General features: G+C 45.3%; 1 protein-coding gene and 1 pseudogene across 1 annotated transcript; both read right to left on the reverse strand.

Moving 5' to 3' along the window:
- Positions 1-13634: 13634 nt before the first annotated feature.
- LOC119446982 (U5 spliceosomal RNA) lies at positions 13635-13767 on the reverse strand (annotated as a pseudogene).
- Positions 13768-15096: 1329 nt separating this feature from the next.
- On the reverse strand, positions 15097-26914 carry LOC119445808 (uncharacterized). Its single transcript, XM_049663654.1, has 6 exons — positions 26815-26914; positions 21831-22060; positions 19800-19912; positions 16746-16822; positions 15467-15538; positions 15097-15339 (listed from the first exon to the last, which is right to left on the reverse strand). The coding sequence occupies exons 2-6, from the start codon at positions 21999-22001 to the stop codon at positions 15128-15130; spliced, it is 645 nt and encodes a 214-aa protein (XP_049519611.1). The 5' UTR covers positions 22002-22060; positions 26815-26914; the 3' UTR covers positions 15097-15127.
- Positions 26915-27156: the final 242 nt, after the last annotated feature.

Below are 27156 nucleotides of genomic sequence, written 5' to 3' on the forward strand. Positions count from 1 at the left end.
CTCTCTCTCATGGCCTGCACCAGCGTGCACAAGTGGCATTCCTCAATGCTCTGCTCCAATAACAGAGTCGAGGGTTCACGGGACGTTTACGCCACGTTCCCGCCTCTTTTTTTCCTTTTTAACGCGATAGCGTTAAGGGCCTCGTGTCGCAGAAAATACGGCGTCGGCGACGGCGTAGCTGTCGGCATAGGTGTCGGCGTAGTTGTCGGCGTCCGTGGCGGAAAAAATCATCCCGAAACACCCCCACCGCGACAGGCCCTCCGCGTGGCACAAGGTGTCAGTTAACAAAAATTTAATTTCTCACAGTGAAATTCGTCAGAAAAATTGTAAAGTACGACTTAACCACAACCTGCAGACATGGTGGCGTCGGATTGTAATTTGCATGTACAAGAAAACATAATTCTGTTACGAGGAAACTCAAACACAAACCCCTTTTCCATCATTTCTACCATACCAACAGCGGCGCGCTCGGGTAGGCTGCTTGAGAAAATCATATCCAGATGGCGCTCGCATCCTCGGCCGGTTAGGGTGCCTCGATGCCCAGCTACAGTGTACTAGAAGGGGGCAGTGGGCTTACTCAGCCGCTCCTCTGACGCAGTCAGCGTCGCCTCCAAGAGGTGGCGCCACTGGCAACTTCAATGGAAGCTTTGCTTGCAGAAGCTTTGATTTTCCTTGCGTTTCTGTAGGATTCAGTTCGAAGCAGTTCACACTCTTATTTGTTTTTAATTTTGGCATACTTGATAGTCTTTACATATCTTTAGCAAGCACTATATTTGTTTAGACCACATGATATTTGCCATAATAGTACGTTGTCGAAAAGGAAGACGGCAACTCTTGGGCAATATGCTGCCTATCCTAACTCTTAGACTTTTTGTGCAAAGAGGTCGTCGCTGGCAGATGTTGCTTATGCGGAAGGGGCCTTCGAATTTTCCGAATTATCGGGCAATCGTAAAAAAAATTGAAAACGGTTTCATGCCGTGTCGACCTAATGTAAAATTTTGTCAGACAGAAAACAGTGCGCGCATACTTCCGAGCTGGGCTCAAAAAGAAAAACAAATTAGGCATGCTAACCAGGTTTGTGCCTTTGCTTAGCCAAAATGAATTTGTATATATGGCTTAAATATTTCAATGTTGCACTTTAGTTGTTCCATGCTTCACAGTAGCCTTCTGCGTTTATTATTAACCTTCATTAGCGCCGGCACACATTTGTTAAATTAAATCAGGTTTATTTTTTCCATAAAGAAATGGAGGGAGGCCTGAACAAAAAGTGAAAACTAGTTCACTTGACAAAGGCTCAGGCCTATGCTTATGTACAGTTATATAAGGGTAAGCAAAATTAAGTTAACAGGGCTGTTGCTGACACAAAGCTTTTATTTGCAAGAAGTACAGCAAGCCATTGTTTCATGCACTTCAACTCATGTGCAACGGCTCAACTTCAGCTACTTGGCCCTCTGCCGCTTTACTGCCTTGTCACAGTTAATTCCTTTCACATAAAAATGCAGACGTGTGATAATGTAAAAACTAATTATTTCAGCTGTGAGGCTAAGAGCGTGCACATTGCAGCCAACTTCGAGGGAAAGCTTACTCTTAACAACTGCCAGCATATCCATAACGCTGTCAGAGTGTAGCTCACTCTGAGAGAAGCATTCTGTGAAAAGATCCTCTAGAATTTTCACAAAGCCGTACAGCTGACTGGAAGGATAAAGGAGGCCTCCTCGGTCACAGAAGTTTGTTAGCCAGACAAGTTGAAAACTTTCGCCTGGTGGCGTCATAGTGAGCAGCTTTATGCATTCTTGGCATTTTGTGCTGAAATTGACAATACACTTCCGCGCAACATAGCCCGCAATGTGGTAAGTGAGCCTCGAGTCGCTTCTGGCCACGTGCTGGTTGTGATCGTTTGAAACCCGCAGGCCCGTGCAATGCTGGGGTACCACGTTTGTGTGGCCTCTGTGGCAGTATACCGCTAGCAGCAGTTTGACTGCACTCATTTCTGTCACCTGATGCTTCGAGAGAGTCAACTTCCAATAAGGAGGCCAGCGTACCTTCCTCGCAGTTTCCTTCGCTAACTGACCTAACTAGACCATAAAAATAAAAACAATTCACAGTGATCAGGAACTGCGTTGGAGTTGAGCACAAAACGTAGTGGCTCGAAATGGAGCTCGCATACTGCGCTCGTGTCGTCCAGGGGAACTTCTATGGAGGTTCTTTTCCCACTCTTTTCGCCTATTTTTATCCTTCGGGACGCCAAACAAGGACATCTTCGGCCCATCCTTCACATAAACATAGCCTGTTTGGCACCCATGCGCGTAACAGTGGTTTTGTCGATGCCGCGGCATGGCTCAGTTACTGCAAGGCATACTAATCTCTTGCAGGCTATGTGCGAAAAAAAAAACACTGAAGGCAAAAAAAAAACCCCACGCGACGACGTCCACAGAAAAAACAACGCTGCTCAGCAACTCCAACTAATATGATCGGGCACTGGGCGGGCACTGGGCAGCTGCGCCGTCGCACCCACGTTCCATTGAAACCGACGCCAGCGCCGCCGCTCGGGCTATCGGAGAAGCTCATATTGGCGACATTTGTGGAGCCGCCGCATCGCATAGCCTCCGCCGGAGAGTAAGCCCACTGCCCCCTTCTAGTACACTGTAGCCCAGCGCCGCCGTCCAGGGTGGAGACAACCCCGCTGGCGCCGCCATATTGTGTCACACGAGCTGAGACTCAGCTACGCTTGCGTTCATAAAGTGTTACTCGCGGCGCGCTTCGCAGTGCTTTGCCTTAATGAGGATTTTTTATCGGTGTCCCATCTGCATATCTTTATAACCAATAGCCGTTAACTCGTCGAAGGTCGAAGACGTAAATGTATGGCGCCGGGAACATGCCCCAAGTTGCCTAATTCAATCACATTTAATATGCCGTGTGTATGTTTAAAATACGCACTATTTTTTTTGCGCTTCGATGCTTGGTATATAAGGTTTGCGACCACCTGTGTGTGGAAGTTTTTCTTTTTCGCTGTTGTATTTTGGTTTACACGTCACGCCTCCTTTACCGTAGCCAGCCACTCGCGCACGGCGGTTAGTTTCCCTTGCGTTGCGCGTGCTCTTCGCGTTCGTTGCAATTATTTGACGATATCTACGCGCAATTTTTGCTTTTTTTGCCCACAAAACTGTGTGCTGACAGGATTAAGCTGGTGTAAAAATAACTGCGATGTGAAAATAAGGTTTAGTTAGTGCTGTAGAGAAAATGTAACGTAACTTGTCTGTGTCAATCTTGCGCAGTACACACAAGAAATCAAACGATGCACAAAATACATTTACTTATAATGTCTAGTACAATCAATCATAAAAGAGATATGTACATGAAAAATTATATGTACTGTGTGGCGCCTGAAGGTTATGTTGAAAGACGAGATAAAAAAAATTAATTCGCAAGGTAGGCTCGACACACAATTCGGGATAGAGAGAGTTTTTTTTTATTTATTCATTACATGGGGGGGGGGGGGGGGGATTCAAGTGAGTACATCAACCTTATTACACACAATATAAATCGAAAACAAGAATGCAAACAAGAAAACGCAACCGCGGGTAATATTAATCAAGATATCCAGCCAGATATCCAGCCAGAATACATACATCAGCTACCATCGAATACGTCGCATCAGCCAAACACATCGATGGCGAGTACAGAACATTTCATAGTACACTGATAACTACATTGAAAAAATAAACAACACTGCATACATATCACGTACAAAACCGTAAATGAAACTAAGACAGTCAAATACAGATTAGCAATGTTTTTCACTTCGAAAATATAGTCCATGATGATGTAGGGCTGTTGACTTTAACAGACGGCGCCCATCCTGTCGATTTCCCTCGTACTGGTCCTCTTCAAAGTGTTTGTAAGTACAGGTAAAACAACAAAAGTGATTATTGATATGAAAAGTTGCCTTGTAAATACAGAGAACCCATTACAGTGCTTAAAAATAAATTTTAGCAGAAGCAATGCTGTATTACCTCGCTTCACACGTTTCGAAGAAATGCACAGGCTACAACAGACACCATGCCAGAAAGCGCCGAAACATTTTGGTCCCATGATGCCCCTTAACTCTACTACACCTGGGCATACCGTGCACAGGCATTTAAAGACCGTCACAGTACCCACTACGATCGGGAATGAGCACGAATGACCATCGGCTTACGATCACCACGCTACAAATATGTACAAGTCTAAAAAATCAGCTATGTAACGTAACACCCTGAGGTCCGCAAGATATCTCCTGAGAAATCAGAGAAAATCACAATGTTTCGCTTACCACGTACAAAACAGCCGCTCTCCCCAGACGAAGCACTGCGTTCTTTAGTCCCAAATAACCAGTATCGAAAAAAGAAAAAAAAAAAGAAACAAGAGACACACACGATGTGTGCTTCCCGTGAAAAAGGAAAATAGGTGGCTTACGTGACGATTCGTAGCTAATGTAAGACTATTTCGCGGCTAAGCATCTTCGTCAGTCCTTAAAATAAGGGTACAGACTGCGCCCTTCAAAACGAAAAAAGCCTATGCGACGCGCGCTCGCAAACCATACGCTACTCAGACAGCATCGGTGCAGTGCTTGCTTAGTTCGTGAGCGAGGATCAGAGAATACTTTCTTATTTAAATGAAAAACACGGTGCGGTAGTCTAAGCATTCTTGACACTTACCTCGCAAATGCAGGAGTTATCCGTTGCCTTCCAGTGATCGCGCTTTACTTGGGCTTCCCATCTCTTCCGTCGCTCTGGGTCCCGGGGGAAGCGAAAACAACGCAGTCCTTTACGCGTCGATCCGGTGCACTTGGGAACACAACAGCCCGTCATGTCGACACGATGCACTTGATAGCTTGTCAGTCATGCGGCTGAACACTGTCTAGCAAGTAGAAGCGTCCGCGAAGCATCCGCGCGCACTGTGCCTCGAACTCAGCACCGGCACCAAGCAATCGCAACGGCTCGCTGTGACACAACATGGCGTCGCAGCGAGAAAGCGGCTGCGCGGGGGCGGTCAAAGGTTGGCACCACCCTGAACGGCGGCGCTGGCATCGAGGCACCTTACGGCCGGTCAAATTGGGACTTCGCCTACCTGATGCGTTTTGGACACGCGCGCAGTGTCGGGGCAATAGCAAACAATTAATAAAATATTTTAACAAACGTCCTAGCGCCTTCACAATTTAATATGAGACAACTTATATTGCTCCTGGAAAAACGTCTTCCCAGCAATGCATTTCTGTTTAAAAGTGAAGCCGACTTTAAGGGGATTGGTGTAAGTTTGGTATTTGTTAGCTGGCTTTCCCACGTTCTGTGTTGCAGTGAAGCCTACTCACAAAGAAAATTGCGATGCGAACGGGGCCCGATAACGCTATCGCGTTCCACTCTTAAAGGCGAAGTTTAAGCGTGCTCCAATTTTTTTATGTATTCTTTTCTTTCCGCACGCCACACTTCCAGTGGCGGTCTCGCGCGCTCCGCGTTTCACGAAAATTGCCGAGCCGTCGAGCTCCTCCTGACTATTCGTGCAATGTAGATAATGCATGTGACGTCAACGAGACTGCCTATGACGACGTCGTTATTGGCTGGGAGAGTGGCTCCTCCTAAAAGCACACGCGGGCTTTTGTTTAAATTTTTTGTTGTTTTCGCTTTGTAAATTGATTTAATACTTTGCTGAGACGCTCAGTGCCATGTGATCTACGCGCTGCGCTTGTTGGTTTGCAAACCCCAAACCTGGCAATGGTCCCTGTAGTCTTCCTGGCTAACACCATCGCAAAGAAAACAAGGTGGCCTGTGCACACTCTAACAATAGGGTCAAGCGCTCAATTGGCCCATGTACGAGTATTAGCTGTTGTACTTTCACAGATGCAATTAAGTTTCACAGAGATACGCTAGCTGTAGAGATATTCATGAAGACAAACTTGCAGTCTGTTTAAAATTCGTATGAAGTTACAAAGGTAACGTAAACGCAAGTCTCGGAAGAAAAAATATAATTTTCAGTTCGTAGGAAAATGAAGAGCGAGACCACCGCGGCCTGCCACTAGAGTCACTCTAACGACTGCGCTCACCGGGAAGTCCGTACTTAGTGAACTTTTCCAAGTACAGGAACATTGATTAAGTTGCACCTTGCAATGGGGGAAGGGCAATGGGAAAGTGGCCGTCGACCTAGAAAGTGAATGATGACTTTCCCTTACAGAGTTCAATTGTTAACAAAGGCCTTACAGTAGGCTTCGCGGCCTCCCTGTGGAATGCGACCCCCGGTTTGAAATACGTCGTAGTAGGGTGTTTATTGATATCATGGTCTATGCGACACAGCCGCTACCAGGTTCGGCATTAGTCTGAAAAAAAAAACGGTTGTTTTGAACAGTGTCGCATGCCGATGCCGACCCGAATCCCTGAGTCGTCTGAAACTTGAGGTCACGTAAGAACCTGAAACCATCCGAAGTGTATTGTAGAGATTCCAGTGAAAAAGATTGTACGGCACTTTTTAACTGAAGCCATTGCACTGCTTTGTCTGATCGAAAGCTTGAATATAAAGCTGAAGCCTCACTGAGTTAGGTTCAGACTTGTACGTAACGAATTACATGCAGTTAATCACTTGTAATAAATTGCATTTTAACGCGACAGCGTTAAGGGCCCCTGTCGCAGAGAAGCTGGCATCGGCATCGGTATCGGCATGGGCTCACCGGTGTCGTTGGTGGAAATAATCATCCCGAACCACACCGATCGGGCAGGCCCTTCGCTTGGCGCAAGGCGTTAGTGAACAAAAATTTAATTTCTCAAAATAGAATCTGTCAGAAAAATCTTAAAGTACGATTTAACCACAACCTACAGACGTGATAGCGTCGGATTGTAATTTGAATAAACGAGAAAAAAACCTGATAAGCAGCCAGGGATCTTTGAATGCTATCGCATTGCACTGTTAAAGGGGAAGCGTAAGCGTCCTCCAATTCTAATGGTGTTTCGCTGTACTTTGCTTCTAGGCAACATTGAGGGGAATGTTGAGAACCAAGCCTTTCTATATTTTGATCGGGCCCCATGTCGCAGAAAATACGGTGTTGGTGTCGGCGTCATTATTCGTTTTCTGATTATTCGATGACATTTTTTTACTGAGTGACGCTGACTGTTACTCAATTACTTTTTTTTCCGTAATCAATTACATCTAACTAGTTACATTATTAACGAGACAAGCACGCCCGCGCTCTTGTCAGGGAGCACCTTCGTGGATAGCGTGTTCGCTCAGGCAAACGCGGAGGTATCAGTGTTTGACTCCCTATCTGATAACGCTCCACCAGATGCTGGTCGACGAATTTAACCACCGCTTAGGATATTAATGCAGGAAAATCATAGCTTCCCACTGGCTCTACCGGGAGCGCCTTTTCCGAGCCCCAGCAATAACAACGCGCGGTGCTTCATTATTGTACCCAAACAGCGAGCATCGTGCTATTGAGGGACCAGAATCGTCGGCGTATGCCGTTCGTACATCAGAACACCACCATTTCCTCCAGCATGTACATCGAACGAGTTTTCGTTGTCGCCGCTGATGTCTTCAAAAGCAAACGAGGAAAGATTACCTACGACAATATAGAAAAGCAAATTGTAAGTAAATATGAACAATGCCTGAAGGGCTGCAGAGGAGGCATTAAACGTGCCAGGCCAGCTCGTTGTATTTTCCTTATTTATTCAACGTTAATAAAAATTCGGAGGAAAGTAACCTATAAGTAATCTATTACTTTTGAGTAGTTCCTCAGTTACTTTCGTGGGGCAGCAATTAGTAACTGTAATCAATTACGTTTTTCAATGAAGTAATTGTAATTGTAATCGGTTACCTTTTTTTTCAGTAACGTGTGATAGTCTGGTTAGGCTGCAAATAACGCGTACAGTTTGCGAATGTTGTCTTTTGACACGTAACTACACACAAAACTGTTGTGATCGTCCTCACCATCCTTGTGTGAGTTTGTGCGTTTGTGTGTGATCCGCCATCTGCTAAGTTTTGCAAAGAACCTACTGACGTCCTGTTGTGTCCGTAGACACGACTGTTACGGCGTCACTATAGCGTGCAGGTACATCGTCAACACCAGCCGCTCTTCCTACCGAAGTGACTTCATTCGGTGGCTGCAATCGCTCGCGGCCTAAACTGCTTATTTTACTACGCCAGGAAGCTTAGCACCTACCACAATCACTATACACGTTGTGTACAAGGGTACGCGCATCAATCTCTGCGACGTTATGATGTGGAGGCGTACATTCACATTCGACCCACACGAACACCAAAAGCACTCTCCTGGGCCCGGTAACTTACTAAGGACCTCATTTGGCACAGGTATATTGCTTACATTGCTCCAGTCCAGGCTAAATGACGCCGCCAGAGCTTCACACTTCGCTTTTGCGCCGCTGATTAGATTGTACCAGTGCGCATCTGCCGAAGGAGTCACGTGGGCGAGGAGCAATGGTGGGAGAAAGCAGCATGCAATCCGCATGGCTAAGATGGTGGTGCAGTTCACCGCTGTGTTTGCGGACACGGCCCCTGCAAGCCACGAGTACATATGTATCACCCAACGTTTCAGCCTGCAGCCTAATGACCTTAGATTTCAAAATTGTTTTGGTTGTGTATACGCAATGCTGAACCACAGTGGTGGTTTTCCTCTCAACGTCCTTCGAAGCCCAACAATGTGTTCTACGAACAAGTCCCACCCGCTTGCATGACACTATACCGCTCTCAGAGGATATATATCCTGAGACTTCGGCCTAAGCACTCTTCCATACACAAGGCCCTATTGCGCTTTTTCAACGCAACTTCTGACTGTACGTGATCATTGCTCTGTGTGTGTGTTTACAGTGACTGCTTATTTAATAAAGCGAAGCTTTCAATGTCTCACTGATTCGTCCGTGAGCGCCGAAAACGCACTGCAGGAAAGCTAACTTACACAACGGAACCATCTGAGCATCTGCACACACAATAGAACAACGGCGGTTTACATTTACTACAGTTTACATTCGCAAGTTGTACCGATAACAACAATGGGAACTGCAACGCCACGCTACCCAGACGAACTGGATATATCTGCATTCGCATTACGCGCGTCACGCAATGCATTCCCGGCCGTCACCGTGGGTAGGCCGCGAGTGCAGCGCACGGCAGAATAAGAGGCTGCCGTACGCGAACGTAAGCGCGAACGCTATCGTGCACGTAAGGCCGATCCCGTGTATCGGCAACGGCATGCAGTCCGCGAAAGTGCGAGTGTGTGCGTGTAATTGACGACTACTTGATCTAAAAGGAAGGCTATGCAGCTTAACGAAATGTGTCTTCATTCAACTTCAACGTTCAAAAAATACAATCTTAAACAAGCAATCAAATCACATATGCATCGCACCGGGTCGCTGAGCATTTCTTAGATTCGTTGCGTGCACGGTCGTTGGCTTTGGACTTTGACTTTGATTCACTTTGCATGGGCGAAAGCTTCGCGTTCAACCATCTTTTTTTAAGAAAGGGGCTTTATTTTTTTATTTTTTTTTTTGCTTCCGATGCTGTCGTGAGCGTTGTTCGCGCACAAATTAGCGTTCCTGCTGAGCAGCTATGCGCACACCACACCGCACTCTTCCGAGCAGAACGGACAATAAACTTCAATCAAAACCTGTCTCCATTTGGCGCTGACAAAGGCCGACTCACCCCCTTGTCCCCCATTGCTGCGCGATGCTGGTAACGCCGCAGGCCGACGTTCTTCACCGCGCGAGCGTTCTGAGACGCCTGGCACACGCCAGGGCGTTGTTCCCGCTGAATGCGACACAGCAGTTTTCTCGCGTACTTCTCACTTGCTGCGACGCACCATCTGACCTCTGCCTACATTTATAACAACTTTCGAGAACCTCGGACGAAACGATAAACTTTGCTATCGCTTTCAATTCATCGCCTTCGGGCAAAACGGTCAATTTATTTATTTATTTATTTATTTATTTATTTATTTATTTATTTATTTATTTATTTATTTATTTATTTATACTACATCTAGAAGCTTAGTACGGCTGTTGCCAGAACTACTATGTGCGATGTGTGCAACGGTGTGCTCCTCTATCTTTGTGATGCGCGTACCGGTGTGTAGGAAGTCCATATGTGTATAAAGGAGTGTAATAATTACTTTATTCCCCCCCATAGGAGTGCACGTACAACATCGAAGGCGGAGACAGGAACGGCTTATTTATTGGAAGAAAGCATCTCCCGTAGTTGCAATGCCTGAACTGATGAGCTCGCCTTTCTTGCACCTGTAAGGGTTCGCTAGCTCGCCGATGAATGGGTTCCTTCGAAAAGTTCCAACCAGTGTGTTGGCGTTTCTTGGCTTGCTGTTTCATTGCTGTATTCATTCATTATTTCGATAGCTCATTCGTTGACTTATTCATATTGCAGCAGGTGATGTGGTCTATTCTTCTATTGTTCTCAACTTCGGCTGCGTTTGATGGCCTGCTATACGGTCAAGGACAAAAAAGCGTCTCTATACGTCTTACTTACTTCTACGGAACTCAAGTTGGATTTTCTTGATTTTCTTTTAATTATTTTCTAATTTGAACAATATTACTTTAATCTTCCATCTGCCTTTTTCTCTTATCTTATCGTGCAGTCAAACAATGCAGAGCCTGCTAGGTGGTGATCGCAGGCGTTTTGCATGTGTTCTGTTTACTTAATTATTTATTTATTTATTTATTTATTTATTTATTTATTTATTTATTTATTTGATTGATTGTTTAATTGTTTGTTTGTTTGTTTGTTTGTTTGTTTGTTTGTTTGTTTGTTTGTTTGTTTGTTTGTTTGTTTGTTTGTTTGTTTGTTTGTTTGTTTGTTTGTTTGTTTGTTTGTTTGTTTGTTTGTACCGTAAGCTTCTCAAGATCCTACAGGCGTGGGAGGAAGTACATGGTATTTGTGAACAACATAGTATTTAACTGGCCCAACAGTCTACGCTTCTGAAAATAGCAGTCGCAATAAAAATTTCAGTTGCCTGTAATTAATTAACATAGTCTAAAACATTGCTAATGTACTCGTATGACTGACCCATTTGAAGTCTTGCCCGCTTGTAACGCTTTCGAGCACTTCCTAAGCAATTTTGACATAAGCTATAATTCATCCACTCACATTTTACTTCGCCATAACATAGGCCATATTGTCCCTTCCAAACTTCGCTCTATTTTCACTAAATTTGATCTCGGTTGCGTTCACAGTTCTCCCAGTCCCAGGCCAGCGGGATAAACTTTACGTGGTTCGTAAAACAGCCTTATTGAATCGCATGCATAGGTAATTCACTGCTGAGGCAGTAATTAATGCACACACTTTTAACTTCGCCTACCCGTCACCCGTATATGATCGATCAGCGCAACAGCCGACAAAGACAAAAAAGAAGAGAATATCACAGGCGCTGTCTAACAACTGAAGCTTTAATGAAAACACGTGGACAAGCCGGGCTGCACCAAAGCAGGAAAACTGAAACCTAAAGCCAACACCTTGTACAACGACACCACAGACATCACCTGTGATTAAACGTGATTTAAACAATTAAATTCGTCGTGTGTTGGATGACGAGTGATTGAAGGCTGACTTACGCATTCATGCGCATGCTTGTGGATGTGAAAAGTTTCAGCTATCTCGCGCGTCCGCTGCTTTTTGTGTCTCCTAACGTTAGTAGTACTTTGAAAAGCGGTACGCAACTACAAGTACCGGTTGCTACAAGTACCGGTGGCTACATAGATGAGAGTTGGGTGTGTTCTGTAAGGTTTCACGTTTTTGTTTTATTTTCCCCGCTTTGGTGCAATCTGCGTTTTTTATATAATGACCACGTGCTTGAATTAAATCTTCATTTGATAGAAAGCGCATGTGTTCGTGGGCCCCGTGTCGCAGAAAATCCGGCGTCGGCGCCGGCGTCAGCGTGGATGCCGGCGTTCGTGGCGGAGAAAATCATCCCCAACCACCCCGACCGCGCAGGCCCTCCACGTGGTTCAAGGTTTTGGTGAACAAAAATCGAATTTCTCACAGTGAAATCCGTCCGAAAAACGGTAAAGTACGACTTAACCACAACCTACAGACATGGTGGCGTAGGATTGTAATTTGAATGTACGAGAAAAAATCATTATGTTACGACGAAACTCAAACACAAACCCTTTTTCCAGCATTTCTATCATACCAACATCGGTGCGCTCAGGTAGGGTAATTGCGAAAACCATATCCAGATGGCGCTCGCATCCTCGGCAGTTTAGGGAGCCTACATGCAACGCCGTTTTAGGGTGGTGACAACACCAACATTTTGACCGCTATTTACCGCCAAATTTGGCGGGTAGCCATTTTGTTCCCCAGTCTTTCTGCCTTTTTTTGTCACGCTCTGATGAACTCATGTTGGCACACGATCTTTTAAATTTCTTTAATTTAGTTTTGCGCCGATGCGCACAAGAAACCTGCATACATCTTTAATGTACTAGTTGCCTTTTCCTTTTATTTTAACACATCAAACTTACTGTTCTATTGCACGTCGTGCGACACATACAAAGCAACAAGTTATAAGGCACAATGGCGTGCTCATGGTAGGATTATCTCACGCGAAGAATGTGGACTGCATTAAGCATTGTCGTTGCCTTACTGTTGTACATGATATATAAAGGGTGCTTTTCGATGTGTGCTGTAATAAAGACTGTCCTTACTAGTATGTTTAACTAAAACGTTGACATGCCGTGTACGGTGCTCAGACGCACCATTTGTTTCTGGCTGCTGAGGCCAAAGTTTAATAAAAGAAGTTAATTAATTTCATGTCACCAAGGGTTGCGGGAAATGTGTTCTGTCGGCTGGTCTTTCGCCATTTTGTGCCCCAGATTAAACCCGGCAATTTAGCCAGCGGCGGCAAGTGCCCTTACAAAGGCTGTCATCACCCTAAAACGGCGTTGCATGTAGGCGCCCTACGGCAGTTCAAATTGGAACTTCGCCTGTCTAATCTGTTTTGGACACGCGCGCGCATCTGGGCAGTAGCAAACAATTAATAAAATAATAAACAAGGTGCTAGGTCCTTCAACCTTTAACATAAGACGACTTATAATGCCCCTGGAAGAACGTTTTCTCAGCAATGCATTTTGTTTAAAAGTGAAACCGGCTTTAAGGGGATCGGTGTAAGCTTGGTCTTTCTCTGGCTTTCCCACGTCCTGTGTTCCAGTGAAGCCCACTGAAAGAAAAATGCGATGCGAACGGCGCCCGAGGACGCTATCGCGTTCCACTATTAAAGGCGAAGCTTAAGCGTCCTCCGCTTTTTATATACCTGATGTCTCTTGCAAACTTGCGATTTCGTGCACACCTCGACTTTTCGCCTCCAGTGAGTCAAGTGTTGGTGAAGTCCACCTAAAATGCTGCAACCATGACGTCACAGTGACACGCATACTTCTATCGTACCAAAGAAGCCCACGTTAGTTTTTCATATTCCTTCTTCGTGGCAGCTAGCGCTCTGAACGCTGTGTTAGACTGTCCCCCCGGACAACTGCTCTGGGGAGTGAAAATACTCTACAATTTATGCGTGACTTGCAAATTTCAGATGTGTCATAGATCTACACCTCACTCCAACGTGCGATGTAGCTCTGGATCTGATTTTGGTTTCGCATGGTAGGCCCCACCCGAACAGGTAGGGCCTTGCAAAAAAAAAAATGGCCTGTAGGCTCATTGGAGTGTCCCTCCCCACGGTAACCTTTAGTAAAAGGCGAAAGGTTAATGCGTGTGGGTGCTGAGGAGAGACCTGAGCGATCATCAGATATTCGCTGGTCCGAGCGAGGCCGCACTCAAACGGACCCTCGCACTTTAACAAGTTTTTTAGCTGTAGTTTTGACGTGAATATTTAATTTTGTATATAATATTACTCATAACTATTTAGATCAGCCGACAGAAGCCATTTTTGTCTACAGGCCTTTATTTGAGCTTTATTTCGCCATTGTTTGTCGTTGCGCTGACAGATCATGAACATATTACAACTCACCCGGTTCTCGCTATACTTGTGCCGTGCATCACTCGTTATAACCTGCCCAAGCAGCGTACAAATGGAGCGATTCCTGGAGCAATGCAGAACAGTAACGCTTGCTGACTCGGTACGCTCGTCAAGTGCGTCACTAACGTTAGCGCTAGCGTAGCGTCAGTGGCGTGCGCGGAAGGAACTGACAGGACCACTATTTTTAGGGGCGAAGCTCCTTAGGGTGTGGGTCTGTCCCTCCTCTGTAGTATGTAGTAGTAGTAGTAGTCGTCGTCGTCGTAGTAGGTAGCCACGTCTACTTTTATGAAAAAAAAAATTCGCGCGTTACGGCCCGTGTAAGAAGCTGGTGTAAGACGCTGTGGCCTCTCCGCCTTACCCCCGTATTCATAAACGCTCCTCAACTTGAACTTGACTTGCCACCGCCTTGGGCAGCGCGTTCGAAACGTGCTGTCCAAGGCGGTGGCAAGTCAAGTTCAAGTCGAGGAGCGTTTATGAAGCCGGGGGTTATACTCTCTCAGCAGTCATGTGATGGCGTCGGCAAACGCGGTGCACGTTCCGGCATGTGTAAACGGCTGCGTAAGACGCTGTGGCCTCTCCCCCTTACTAGAGAGTACTGCACGTTTCTAACGCGTTTGTGCTAGCGTCCCCTTAAGCGGGAGATGGTGCAATTATAATGAAGGGCGCTGTTATAAAATAGGAATGACGTCACATATGGCGCGTGTCATTGGTGGAAGTCAATCGTTTGATTTAGTGCGGCGAGACTGGGCGAATTACACGGAAGATTCACGGTTTACCGATGATTCCCTCCGGAGCTTCGCCCACTCATCATCATTCACCCCGTGGATATGCGGTGTTTTTTGTAACTTGTTTGGGCAGCCACTAGCGTATGTAATTATGTCCTGTACAAAGGGTTGGGGGCCAGAGACCGCATTTTCTTATCTTTGACTGGTTGCCCGGATGATCTCGTTTTGTTCTCGCAATGATGCCCGGATGTTCTCGTCTGAGTGCCCGTATAACGGCTCTGGCTTTTGACTCAAGGTCACTTGTAGGTCGCCGACAACGGGAGGTAAAGGCACTTCATGCTTAAAAGAAGTCACCAGAACACCAAGAAGCTCGCGGAATGTATTTATTTGCGTCTGTTCACGGTATCTCCTCGGTTACTAAGAGGAGACTGGAAGCATCGGCACCGCTGGTGTCTGTGCTCTTCCGGCGCGGTTGACACGGCGAGCTCACCCACCGCGGTCTTTTTCCGTGTGCCGACATTTCCATGTACCTGTCAGCCTTCTCGGCCATCCGTGCGGAAACGGGACTGGTCGCCTTGGGAGCAAGAATGGAAAACCGCGATCCAGAACCTGCAAGAGAAGTAACAGTTCAAAATCATTTCGCGGGTGTTAACGACGCGAACTATCATCGGGGTCTCTCAGCACTTTGACTATTCGCGAAGAAGCAAAAACAGGACTTTCTTGATTGACCGCTCACCTAATGGTTGACACTCGTGCAGCAGGGCCCAAGAGTGGTTGTCGGTGTACAAGATCTGCTGAAATTGCTCTCCTTCGAAGTCAAAATTAAAACAACGCAGTCAGCATACTGTTGTCAAATCAATTTTTATATAATCTTAAACGGACTAAAAAGCTACACCAAATCAATTATTTTTTTATTCAATTCTTCTTTACTTATTTATCTTAGCATTATCATGTACACCTTCATTTTTTTTCTGCACAACATAGAGAAGTGCAGTAGCTGAGGTACTTTTCACCTGAATCTCTCCACAGCAGTCTACCTTTGTTTGTCTGTTTGTTTCTTCATTAAATATTAAATTGAGAATAAGAACTTATATTCTGGTTTCAACATTCACAACAATTTCACTGTCTTTCTTAAGAATATAGCTCGCAAATTGGGTTCAGCAATGTTTTTTGTACATATTTCTTAAACATCGCCTCGTACCTCCGACATGCACGGAGCGCGATTCTGTCTTCGGGAACAGGCTATAATTTAAAAAAAAATCACAGCATATCCACGGGGTGAATGATGATGAGTGGGCGAAGCTCCGGAGGGAATCATCGGATCTCCCGCTTTTAAGAGGACGCTAGCACAAACGCGTTAGAAACGTGCAGTACTCTCTAGTAAGGGGGAGCGGCCACAGCGTCTTACGCAGCCATTTACACATGCCGGAACGTGCACCGCGTTTGCCGACGCCATCACATGACTGCTGAGAGAGTATACCCCCCGTATTCATAAACGCTCCTCGACTTGAACTTGACTTGCCACCGCCTTGGGCAGCGCGTTCGAAACGCGTTGAAGGTAAGGCGGAGAGGCCACATCGTCTTACACCAGCTTCTTACACGGGCCGTAACGCGCTAGCACAAACGCGTTAGAAACGCGGCCTTTCGTTAATGTTGGGTATTGCCATAGTGGTGCGTGTGTCTATGTGCGCTTCGTGGCGTAGTGGGCTAACGCCGCGCGCTCGGAAGCGAGGGGTTTCTGGTTCGATTCCGCGCTACGGACACAACTTCGGAATTTTTTTTCTCATTTTTCTCAGACTGGTTACACACTACTACTACTACGACGGGGACGGAACGGGTGCCGCTATAAGGAGCTTCGCTCCTAAAAGTAACTTTCACTCATAAGTTGCCTAAATAATAACGTTCACTAATTAGATGTCGTAAGCTGACAGTTGCTTAAGTTCGCATTCTACATTTTCAAATCTATTTTTCCGCTTCCTTGGACAATTTCGTTCGAGTGATCGGCCACGACTCACCTCTGTGTGCTGGCCCCTTTTGGATCTCGTCGGGTTCAAACTTACTACTGACGTCACTGAAGTTCTTAGAGTAGATGCTGAGGGAAAAAAGAGTGCGTGCACTATCATTCTGAAAACCAAGCAAAGCTGAGAACATTCAGACGCGTTCTTTGTTCTGGGTTTCAATTAACACTGCTTCAGATTATCTGCACAGTGAGAAGGCAAGAATCGTTGTCCGAGCACACTAAAGGTGAGCAAGTTTGCGGTTAGCCCTTGATAAAAAGAGTTTAATGTCTTCAATATCACACAAAAGGTGCCAAATTTCCTTGTTGACAGCAATACAGTTGATTTGACTTGATTTGATTTGTAGATTCTTAACGCATGTATATTAACTGTTTGACGGGAGGACTACTTGAACAATCATATTCGTGTGCTCTTCGGATTGCGTTGTCAAGGCCAAACAGCAAGTTTGCTGTCTGTCCTTGATAAGAAGAGTTTAAGATCTTCAATGTTGGACGAAGGGTACCAGATTTTCTTGTTGACAGCAAGACAGTTGATCTGATTTGATTTGTAGATTCTTATGAACGCACGTATATTAACTGTTTTATTTGAGGACTACTTGAACAATGATATTCGTGTGCAACGCGCAATATAGTGTTCTTATTGCACAGTGGACATGAATTTCTTTTACTTAACACCGGTGCATATGAGACGCTTATCCTGTTGTTGTAATTTCCATCTTTACATTTACGCTTTTCTTTCAATCCTACCCCGGCCACAGAGCGGCCATCCTTTTTTTTTTTTTCAATTTCATGTTTTATTCATCCATTCATCTAGACTTAGTATGTTTACGTGTTTGTGGTATGTATGTGTGAGTTTTTACGAAGAAAAGTGTAGATGAAATTTCATAACTGTGCATTGGTATATCCAGCTCTATAGTAACCTGCCTTCCCTGCAGTTGCCTGCAGTCTGCAGTTATTAAACAACAACGAATATGGGGGAGGGGTGTTGTGGTGGTTGTCTTCGGTTTAATTTCGACTGTATAGAGGCATTTAAGTTGCACGTAAATCTAAGTTTTTATTTTTTTTTTCTCCATCGCATAGGAAAGCGGTCGCTACGGTCAAATTTCAATCCCAGGACCCCGTGATCAGCTAAATTTCTCCATAGCTACTGATCAACCGTAGCATGTGCTTGTAAAGCGAAATTTTAATACAGTCGAACCCTGATATATCAAATCCACTTATAAAGAATTATTGTGTATAACGAACAGCAGTAAAATCCCCTTGAAAATGGTTGTACAAAATTTTTATTTTATACATCGAATTACCTAGATATCGAACTTTAGTGTGATCTCCTTCAGATTCGATATGTTCGGGTTCGACTATAGGTGATGCGAGTGATGACCGTGTAGCCTGCGATCCTATAACTCCATTCGTGGCCCCCTCACTGTATATACCAGCATATGCACTAGCATTACAAAAATACGCTCCTGCGGAGCCCTACATAAAAAAAGCGCATAAGGAAACAACATGTACTGAAAAAGCGAAGTGGCTTTTGTCTTGCATTAATTCATTATACGTATATGATACAAAGCTGCTTGTGAAAAAATAGGCAAAATTTAACCGAAGCCACGTGCACGTAACCATTCTGATATCACCAGAAAGCTTTCTGACACAAGCGAATCGAATACCGAATATTTTTTCGAATAGTTCGCGAATAATCTTCATTTTTCTCATCGCTAATATCAAAAAATTTTCCCATCATGGTATTCACAAGATTAGAAGAATGTTTCCGTCATTACACTGCCCATTATAAAACATGCTTTATTAAAACAACAAAGTGAGCGTTCGGAAATATTAGGCAGTTTGTTCGGAAACTCAGTGCTGTTCGGATCACACGCGGCCATGCATTGTCGCGTAAAGAAAATAACTGTACGAGTTATGTAATAAAGTATATGAACTTTAGCAAGGCAGCACAGTCGGCCGATTAACATCTGTGTTTACCTTTACGACCAAACCAGAAATGCATGCCGTGTCCGGCGATCGCAAAGCAAAACAAAATTTTAAAAAATTCTTCGCTCGTTAGAATGGCCACGCCAGAAGGTGCCGCTATTGCATAAAGTACGTTGCAATGAAACGTATTCAGACTTAATCCAAAGGGAGTTCACAGATGCTGCACCTAATGAATAGTACAAGACAATACCGACTGCCGAATTCTATCTGTGGCTAAGTAAAATGTATTGCTATTGATCGTGGCTTTGCTGGAAAGTGTACCTCCCTGAACAACGCAGCGTAGTCTGTAGTGTACGTTACGTCAACTGTGGATTGAATAAAGGTTATAGAATTTTTCCTTCAATTTAATGCTTTATCGTGCGGCTTGGACGACGCGATCGAACTATTCGGGGACTACATTCAAAAAATATTAGGGGTTTTCAATACTGACTATTCAATTCCAGGACCGCGAAGCGGATATTGCGACAATATCCAATTCGTTATTCGAAAGTTTCGAATGTTCGCCCACCTTTAAGCATGATGCTATCCGAGTGCGGTTATTCAACAAAATCATCATCATCATCAGCAGCAGCAGCAGCAGCAGCAGCAGCAGCCTATTTAAATCCACTGCGGAACGAAGGCTCTTGTCCATAAATATATTCAGTTACCTCTCTTCCTGCGCCAAATAAGCCCCCGTTCTACGCCCGCAAATTTTCTAATCTTACCACACCAAATAATTCTTTGCCGTCCTTAACTGCGTTTCTCTTCTCTCGGCACCCATTCTGCTATATTCTAATTGAGCACCGCGGTCATCTGTTGAACGAATTATATCACCTGCCCAGCCATATCTCAACAGATTATCATCTACTGTGTGTTTTTCTTTTTTCGTCTTGTTTTCCTTTTTTCACCTCTTTGTGTCTAAGCGTCATATCATTTACACCGCTCGTTGCACGGTTCTTGGCCTTTTTTCAAAGTTTTCTTGTTATCCTAGCTGTTTATGCAGAGCAGCTGATCTACCATAAGGAATGCACACACGTGTTTTCTACAATATAGCATGGAGCCGTCAACGAAATCAGGCACTCACTCGCTCCTCGAGCGCCTGACCACAGTCCTGTTTGCCGGAAAAAATGTCCACGAGATGCATCCGTCAGTGCGTTCCGGGTAGTGCATCATTTCCATCCATTCCTTTCCGGCAAACTGCAAGGGGCACAATGCAATTAGACAATAAATAAATAAATAAATAAATAAATAAATAAATAAATAAATAAATAAATAAATAAATAAATAAATAAATAAATAAATAAATAAATAAATAAATAAATAAATAAATAAATATTGGCAATTACTGACCTCCGAAAAAAACCCAATACGAATTATTTTGTGTTCTAGCCAATTCACATTGTTCGTCTTTGTCCTCACGCTGTCTTCGCTCTTGTAGCACTAAGTATCCAGGCTGGTGAGCCCATCACAGACACTCACAACGTGGTCTTGGGAGACACGGCTTTCCGAGCTGGCACTGGGAAGCCAACTGGTGACCCTGGACCAGGCCCGGCGAGCCGCCGCGGCCAGTGGGGCTCTACAAGAGGGCTCCACCCGAGATTAACCACACCACTCTTCGTACAATAAAGTTTATGCATTCATTCATTCTTGTAGCACTAGCTGCCGGAATAAATACTCCGATGGCTTCACATATATTGCGCTCACTTTCCTATCTGAAGTTCATGTTCACGGTCAGACGTAGCACATGCGGAGCGAGCACTTCTACAACGTACTGCGAAGTACCTCTCCTCGAATCGAAGCAGCCGGACCCCACTGCGTTTAAAACAACGAGGCCTATGGTGCCTCGATGCGTTCCCGGGGAAGCGTATTGAGGCCCCCTATAAAAGGACCGAATCAGCAGCAGCACCTAGCGTCGAGGCGGGTGAGAACGTGAGGGCTGAGCTTCCCATTCATTCGTGCCTGTCGGGCTCTACAAAATTTTCTAGAGTATGGCAAATCAGTACTGCGGAAGTTCTGCGCAAACACACAAAGTGGAGAAAAGTTTATGAAATGGTAAAATTGATCATCCAACTGGCCCTAGAGGGCGAACCTACAAAGGAAACCCCTACGGGTTTCTCGGAAAGGAGCTTTCGCAGTTGAGAAAAAAAAAAAAAAAAAAAAAAACATTCGTCCTAGTCTAGTGCTCGAACCCCCGGCACCAATGCCTTACCTAGCGGTGGCTCTAGCGAGGGCTTTCTGAGAAACTCGTATGGGAATTTCCTTCGTAGTTACAGCTACAGACGGGTGGATGACAATTTATATCTTCCAAAAATTTACTAGAGGGAACTACATTGTCTGAGGGAGCTCGATTGAAAGCACCGCTGTTCAGCCAACGTATATATGAATGATGTTAGTACATGTATTTGGCTAAACTTCTGGCTTCAAAAGGCTTTGTGAATTCGGAAATTGATACTTTTCGACGATATATTGCGTTACAAATGCAACCATTCGGCAATGATTATGAGATTGCGCGCCTGCGCAGAAACTTCCTGCCTTCACGCGTTTAGACATAACACGATTGCTTGGAATTTGAGAAATACAAATTGTCGTAAATGCAGCCACAAGAGCGTCTCAAACCCGCTGAGATATTATCTTAGTTGCTATGGCGTTGCGCTTCTGAGCAGAGGCGGCCGCGTTTCGATGGGGCCGAAATGCAAGAAAGGCCCGTACACTTAGACTTTTGTGCACGTTAATGAATTTCTGGGTGGTCAAAATTATTCGGGAGTCTCCCACTACGGCGTGCCCCGTAATCATATCGTGGTTTCGGAATGTAAAAAAAAAACGCAAGAATTTTATTATTATTTCAAGAACGTCGGAAGCCGTAAGCACGAAGACTATGGGATAAATCACCGGGTGAAGGCGGTATAAAGAGGCTCGTTGATAGCAGCAACACCAATTTTGAGGCATCTGATACGTGACACATCTGATTCAGAAGAAAGTCCACACATATTGGAAATATTGTGAGTCGGCACTGGTCCTATAGGCTTTCCGCATACAACTGTGACATTAAAACCTCACGAACTTGACCTTCATAAAGCCCCAAGTTTGCGTAGTTAGGCGAAAGGACAACAATTACCTGGGTCCAGTTCAGGTTTCCCGACGCCTCCAAGGCCTTGCATTTGGGCAACGGTATTCGAGAGCTTTTCCATGGATTGGAATAGGCATGGAAGCTGCTGCTGATCAGCCGGGATGCTTGAGCGACGTGAGCGAGGAGGAACAGGACGATTGCCCAGGCTGCAGTCGCCATGTCGATCAGTGGTGTGGTTGCCCTTTCCAGAAAAGAAGGGCGTACAGGTGCGGTCACCACTGCAAGCAGCGGTCACGGTGCATCTCGAATGGAACAACTCAGCGCACATGACGGATACGAAGGGGAATGTCTTCTACACATCTCAACAGCTCCTACAGTCGATGACAACCTAAGAATGCAGTGACGAGTCCACTGCTGACCAAATGAAAGAAAATGTGTATACATGTGCCAGCCAATCATCGGCTAGTAGTAGTAGTAGTAGTAGTAGTAGTAGTAGTAGTAGTAGTAGTAGTAGTAGTAGTGGAGAAAGAGGAAAGAGAAAAGCAGAAGGCAGGGAGGTTAACCAGAATAACGTCCAGTTGGCTACCCTACACCGGGGGAATGGGAAAGGGGAACACAAAGATGACTGGGAGAGAGAGGAGAGGATGGAAGAAAAGAAGGAAATTAGCGGTGAGTTCGCTGACGCGTGTGGGGTTTGTATGTGACTAATAGTCACATGCAGACGTTCACACAAGCCCGTCGTCCTCAAGAAGCACAAAAGTGCCTGCACCGCTTTGTGGGCCAACGAGCGATAGGGGCGGTGTTCCAGCAGCACCTGCACGAAAAGCGTCCGATTGTCCAGTTTTTTCAGCGCGTTAGCAAGTTCTTGTCTTTCTGGGGCATATCGTGGACAGTGGCACAGCAGGTGGTCGATAGTTTCTTCGGTGCCGCAGACCTCGCATGCTGCACTGTCGGGGATGCACTGTCGAAGCTCGAGGATGCGGGATCGAAACCCGGCCGCGGCGACCGCATTTCGATGGGGCCGAAATGCAAAAAAAACACCCGTGTACCGTGCATTGGGCGCACGTTAAAGAACCCCAGGGGGTCAAAATTAACCCGGAGTCCCCCACTACGGCGTCCCTCATAATCATATCGAGGTTTTGGCACGTAAAATGCCAGAGTTTATTGTACTTACACGAGAACCAAAAATTATTTTAGGTAATGTAAGCTTCCTTTATTTGCGTTTTTACTAGTGTCATCTCGTAAGGAGCTTCCTTCTGTCCAGCTCGAAAAATCCTGTACGATCCTTTTTACGAATCCTGCACGAGCTTTCTTTTTTGTGTATACGCTGCTTCCTCTCCAGTCATTAAGTTAAATCAAGAAAAAAAAAGACAGGTTAATGTTTAAGTAGCAGCCGCGAAAAACGAATGTGCATAGTCTGCGAACTATATATGAGAAATATTTATGGCTTTGAAGTTGTATATTATAGGCCGCTTATGAAATATTGAAAAGGCCGCAGTACGCTGCCTTTAGATACGCTGACGATGATGTTTGTTTTGTTTTTTGTTTTATTACAGGGCAACTTTTTGTGGGAGAGAAGTGCTGCCTTCGGTGCTGCACAACTGCGTGAGCATGAGTTCTTACAAGACGCCGTGGCAGCCATTTAACCTTAGTTTGTTAGGACCGTTGCCACGGTTTAGCTAATCGTATGCATTAGATAAATCCGCGAATTTCTAATTAGCTGCTTAGGAAAGTTTTGCGAGATTAATGTTTGTCCATTAGTATGCCTCAGCTTAAGAGACAGACGTTATGAGACAGTAAGAGGGCGGTGTGGATCAGATAGCAAACGGGGATAGCCGATATTCTAGTTGGCATTAAGAGGAAAAAATGAAGCTGGGCAGGCCATGTAATGCGTAGGATGGATAACCGGTGGAACATTAGAGTTACAGAATGGATACCAAGAGAAGGGAAGCGCAGTCGAGGACGGCAGAAAACTTGGTGAGGTGATGAAGTTAGGAAATTTGCAGGCGCAAGTTGGAATCAGCTATAGTGCAAGACAGGGGTAATTGGAGGTTGCAGGCAGAGGCATTCGTCCTGCAGTGGTCATAAATATAGGCTGATGATGATTATGATGTTGATGATGATGATGATGATGATAATGATGTCTCAGCTGCCACGGAGCACACTGCTCGCACATATAATCAGAAAAGCCTGCCATGAGCAACTTACCTGTCAGGTAAATTATTTTCCTTATAGTAATCATTCAGCAATGACGGCCACGCGCTCACCAAGATTGGTATTACATCTATAGTATTTCAAGGTAACTCGCCGGCAATGCGTTACACAGGCTGTTAATTTCTTTTCACACGGGAAAAAGCGGAGCTCACTGCGGTCTCTCTATTTGGTGTCTCGTACTCGTAGTTCCTTCCATGGCTCCACAGCTGCAGACTATACATTTCCAACAAGAGCTCCCTGGGTGTTACCGCAATTTTTTTTTCCGGGCTATTGTAAACTCTTGCGATCCGAGGCTCAAAAGCACTGCAGAATCTGCAGCGCTTGTACGCTGTGCCAACGCTGCTCTATAGCAGCAAACCAGTGTATTGGGCTGTAGGCAGCGTTTACTGTACAAACGCATCATCATCATCAGCCTATATTTATGTCCACTGCAGGACGAAGGCCTCTCCCTGCGATCCCCAATTACCCCTGTCTTGCGCTAGCTGATTCCAACTTGCGCCTGCGAATTTCCTAACTTCATCACCCCGCCTAGTTTTCTGCCGTCCTCGACTGCGATTACAGCAAATGATTGAGGACCTTAACCGAGAAAGTGTAAGAGTGGGGTTGAAGATTAATATGCAGAAGACAAAGATAATGTTCAATAGCCTGGCGAGGGAACAACAATTCAGGATCGCCAGTCAGCCTCTAGAGTCTGTAAAGGAGTACGTTTATCTAGGTCAATTACTCACAGGGGACCCTGATCATGAGAAAGAAATTTATAGAACAATAAAATTGGGCTGAAGTGCATGCGGCAGGCAATACCAAATCCTGACTGGGAGATTGCCACTGCACAAACGCGCAAGAGAATAATACAGAGAAGAGGTACGCTCTCCCTCTATGTGTGTTCGTCTTCACAACGAGAGCGCGACTGCCCGACACACAAAGCCCTCAGTATATGTCGTAACACGTGCAGCACCTTGTCTGCAACTGCCACGGCCTCGCACACGTAGCATTCGTGTAAAGTATACAGTGTCATTTCTTGAAGGTTTCGTACAACATCAACAGCAGCTCCCACTCCCTGGGGGCTTCGACAGACGGGGGATTTCACGGTCCTTAATTATACGAGAACGAAGCATTGATGAAAGGACGGTTCATGCAGTAAGGTCACGTGACTAGTTTATCGCGTTTAAATAGCGTCCATACCCATCAGTGCGTACGAAGACTCCCGGAATTCGCCTCACCAATCTGTCTATATACGCACCAGTTTATCTTGCGCATTAGTCAAATAAAACACCATTTATTTGCAAGGCGGCCGGAATGGCTGAGATCTATAGCATCTTCAACTGGCAGTATACCAAATAAAGTTCGGCCGCGAGGGCCACAGATGATGATAATGATCGCTAAATATGGCGCACACCCGCAAATGGGAGATGGGCCAAGAATTGAGAGGTTGTAGAAAACGCACAGGTAATATACTACCGGAATAAAGGGGTATGGGGGGGGGGGGGGGGGGGGGTGTGAAACTTCTAACAGAATAATACAGCATAATTGAGTACTGAGACCATACGAATGAAAAATTACAATTAAAAGCGTTAAAAGAATAATCTGACGATTTAGAGGGATAAATCATTTGGAATTTGGAAAGAACACAGTATATAGTGATAGTAAAGAAAGTATAAATCAGCATGGTAAACGTTCTGCAGCTTGAAGGAAATCGCATACATTGTCAGACACATCCCTGTGGCCAAAACATAGCGCCGAGGCTAAAATCAAAACGCTTGAATTCAAACCAAGTTTACGAAGCGGATATTCAAGAAGCCTTTTGTTTTTAATAATAAACTGGCGACGGCACAAAAAAGACAGGCAATCAATAGATTCACATTTTTTTTTTTTTTACTGAAATGACTCCAAAAAACAATGACAATAACACTAGAGCACACCTGAGTAACTATGGATTTAATCCTGCATCTGCATCTGATTGCGTTGATATAATTCAATACTTGAAGTACAGATATAACCGATATATATACAAAGATGCTCGCGCTAACGCTCTGCTCTATCTTGTGATTCGTGTTGTTGCAATGCATTTCTAAAAATGGATGTTTTCGTTAAAAAAAATTGGGGTAGCTTGCACTAGTGGCGCAAGGCTAAAGAGAGCGGAGCTGATCGGTTCTTAGCTGGTCCTGGCTATACTAAGTGATGCTAAGTTATACGAAGTAATGCCAAGTGATACTAAGTTATACGAAGTGTATAAGCATTTCCTCGTGGTCCGTGGCATCGGGGAACGCCGTGAAGCACTTGCAGTCCGAGCACACGTAGGGGAAGTGGGGCGAAAGCTATGCACAGTGTACGGGCGGCGCGCAGCAGACGACACGCCGGGATGACGTCACGGCGCATGCGCAGTAGCGCGCAGCTGGTGGGAGCTCGGCCGAGCCGCCGCCAGAGGTGCCTGCTGCAGTCACGGACACTGCGAGCGATCGGCGCTAATGCGGGGAAACGGAGAAGCGCTGATGGCGTCAGCAGCACCTCTGCGCGTTGCCTCGTTGGTGCTGCTACAATTTGTTTCTCTCTCGTTCTCATTTTCTCTCTCCCACGCATAGCGCGCGACGCTCCGCGAGGTGGTTGCTAGACAACGTAGTGGCAGGCGGCACACATTACGGCCGGCTTAAACAGCTCCGTTGTTAAAAACCTGGAAGTTGCCAACTAGGAATCGAGGAAATGTGTGATTAACCGTCGCAAAGATAAATGTGCATGAAAAGCAACGTTCAAAACACTGGAATGAGATAGGAGATAAAAGAGGGAAATACAAACGACCGGCGTCTCGGCCCGACATTCTTACCTTGTAGTGCTAGCAGGTATACCCTACGCAAGTAACCTACAGAACTTCGAACGGCCTCGCGTCAATCCATAGCATGCCGCAGGTGGAGTTCTTTTTCCGGACCTGCGCGTTTCGTTACTTCTTCACCCACCTGCGCGTCTTAACTAAGATTTCTTTTCGTCTTACTCTTCTGTTACCAGCCGACGACGGATATAGCTGTCATCGCAACTCCTTGCAACCCGTTTTGAGGTTGAATCCTCGCAGGAGTTTTCTTAATTTATTTTTTGCCGAGTTTTCCATTCTTAGTTTTTGGAGATCGTGTGCAAAATGACAGCAAGATGCTCACATTTCGTTTCAGGGAGG

The sequence above is a fragment of the Dermacentor silvarum genome, chromosome 3 (assembly GCF_013339745.2).
Source record: "Dermacentor silvarum isolate Dsil-2018 chromosome 3, BIME_Dsil_1.4, whole genome shotgun sequence".
Classification (NCBI taxonomy): Eukaryota; Metazoa; Arthropoda; class Arachnida; order Ixodida; family Ixodidae; genus Dermacentor; species Dermacentor silvarum.

Excerpts from the sequence above, each read along its gene's own strand:
- LOC119445808 (XM_049663654.1), bottom strand. The coding sequence starts at position 22,001 with ATGGCGACTGCAGCCTGGGCAATCGTCCTGTTCCTCCTCGCTCACGTC. Across the intron at positions 19,913-21,830 it reads GAAACCTGAACTGGACCCAG|TTTGCCGGAAAGGAATGGAT; the intron begins GTAATTGTTGTC and ends TGCCCCTTGCAG. Across the intron at positions 16,823-19,799 it reads GTCAGGCGCTCGAGGAGCGA|CATCTACTCTAAGAACTTCA; the intron begins GTGAGTGCCTGA and ends TTTTTCCCTCAG.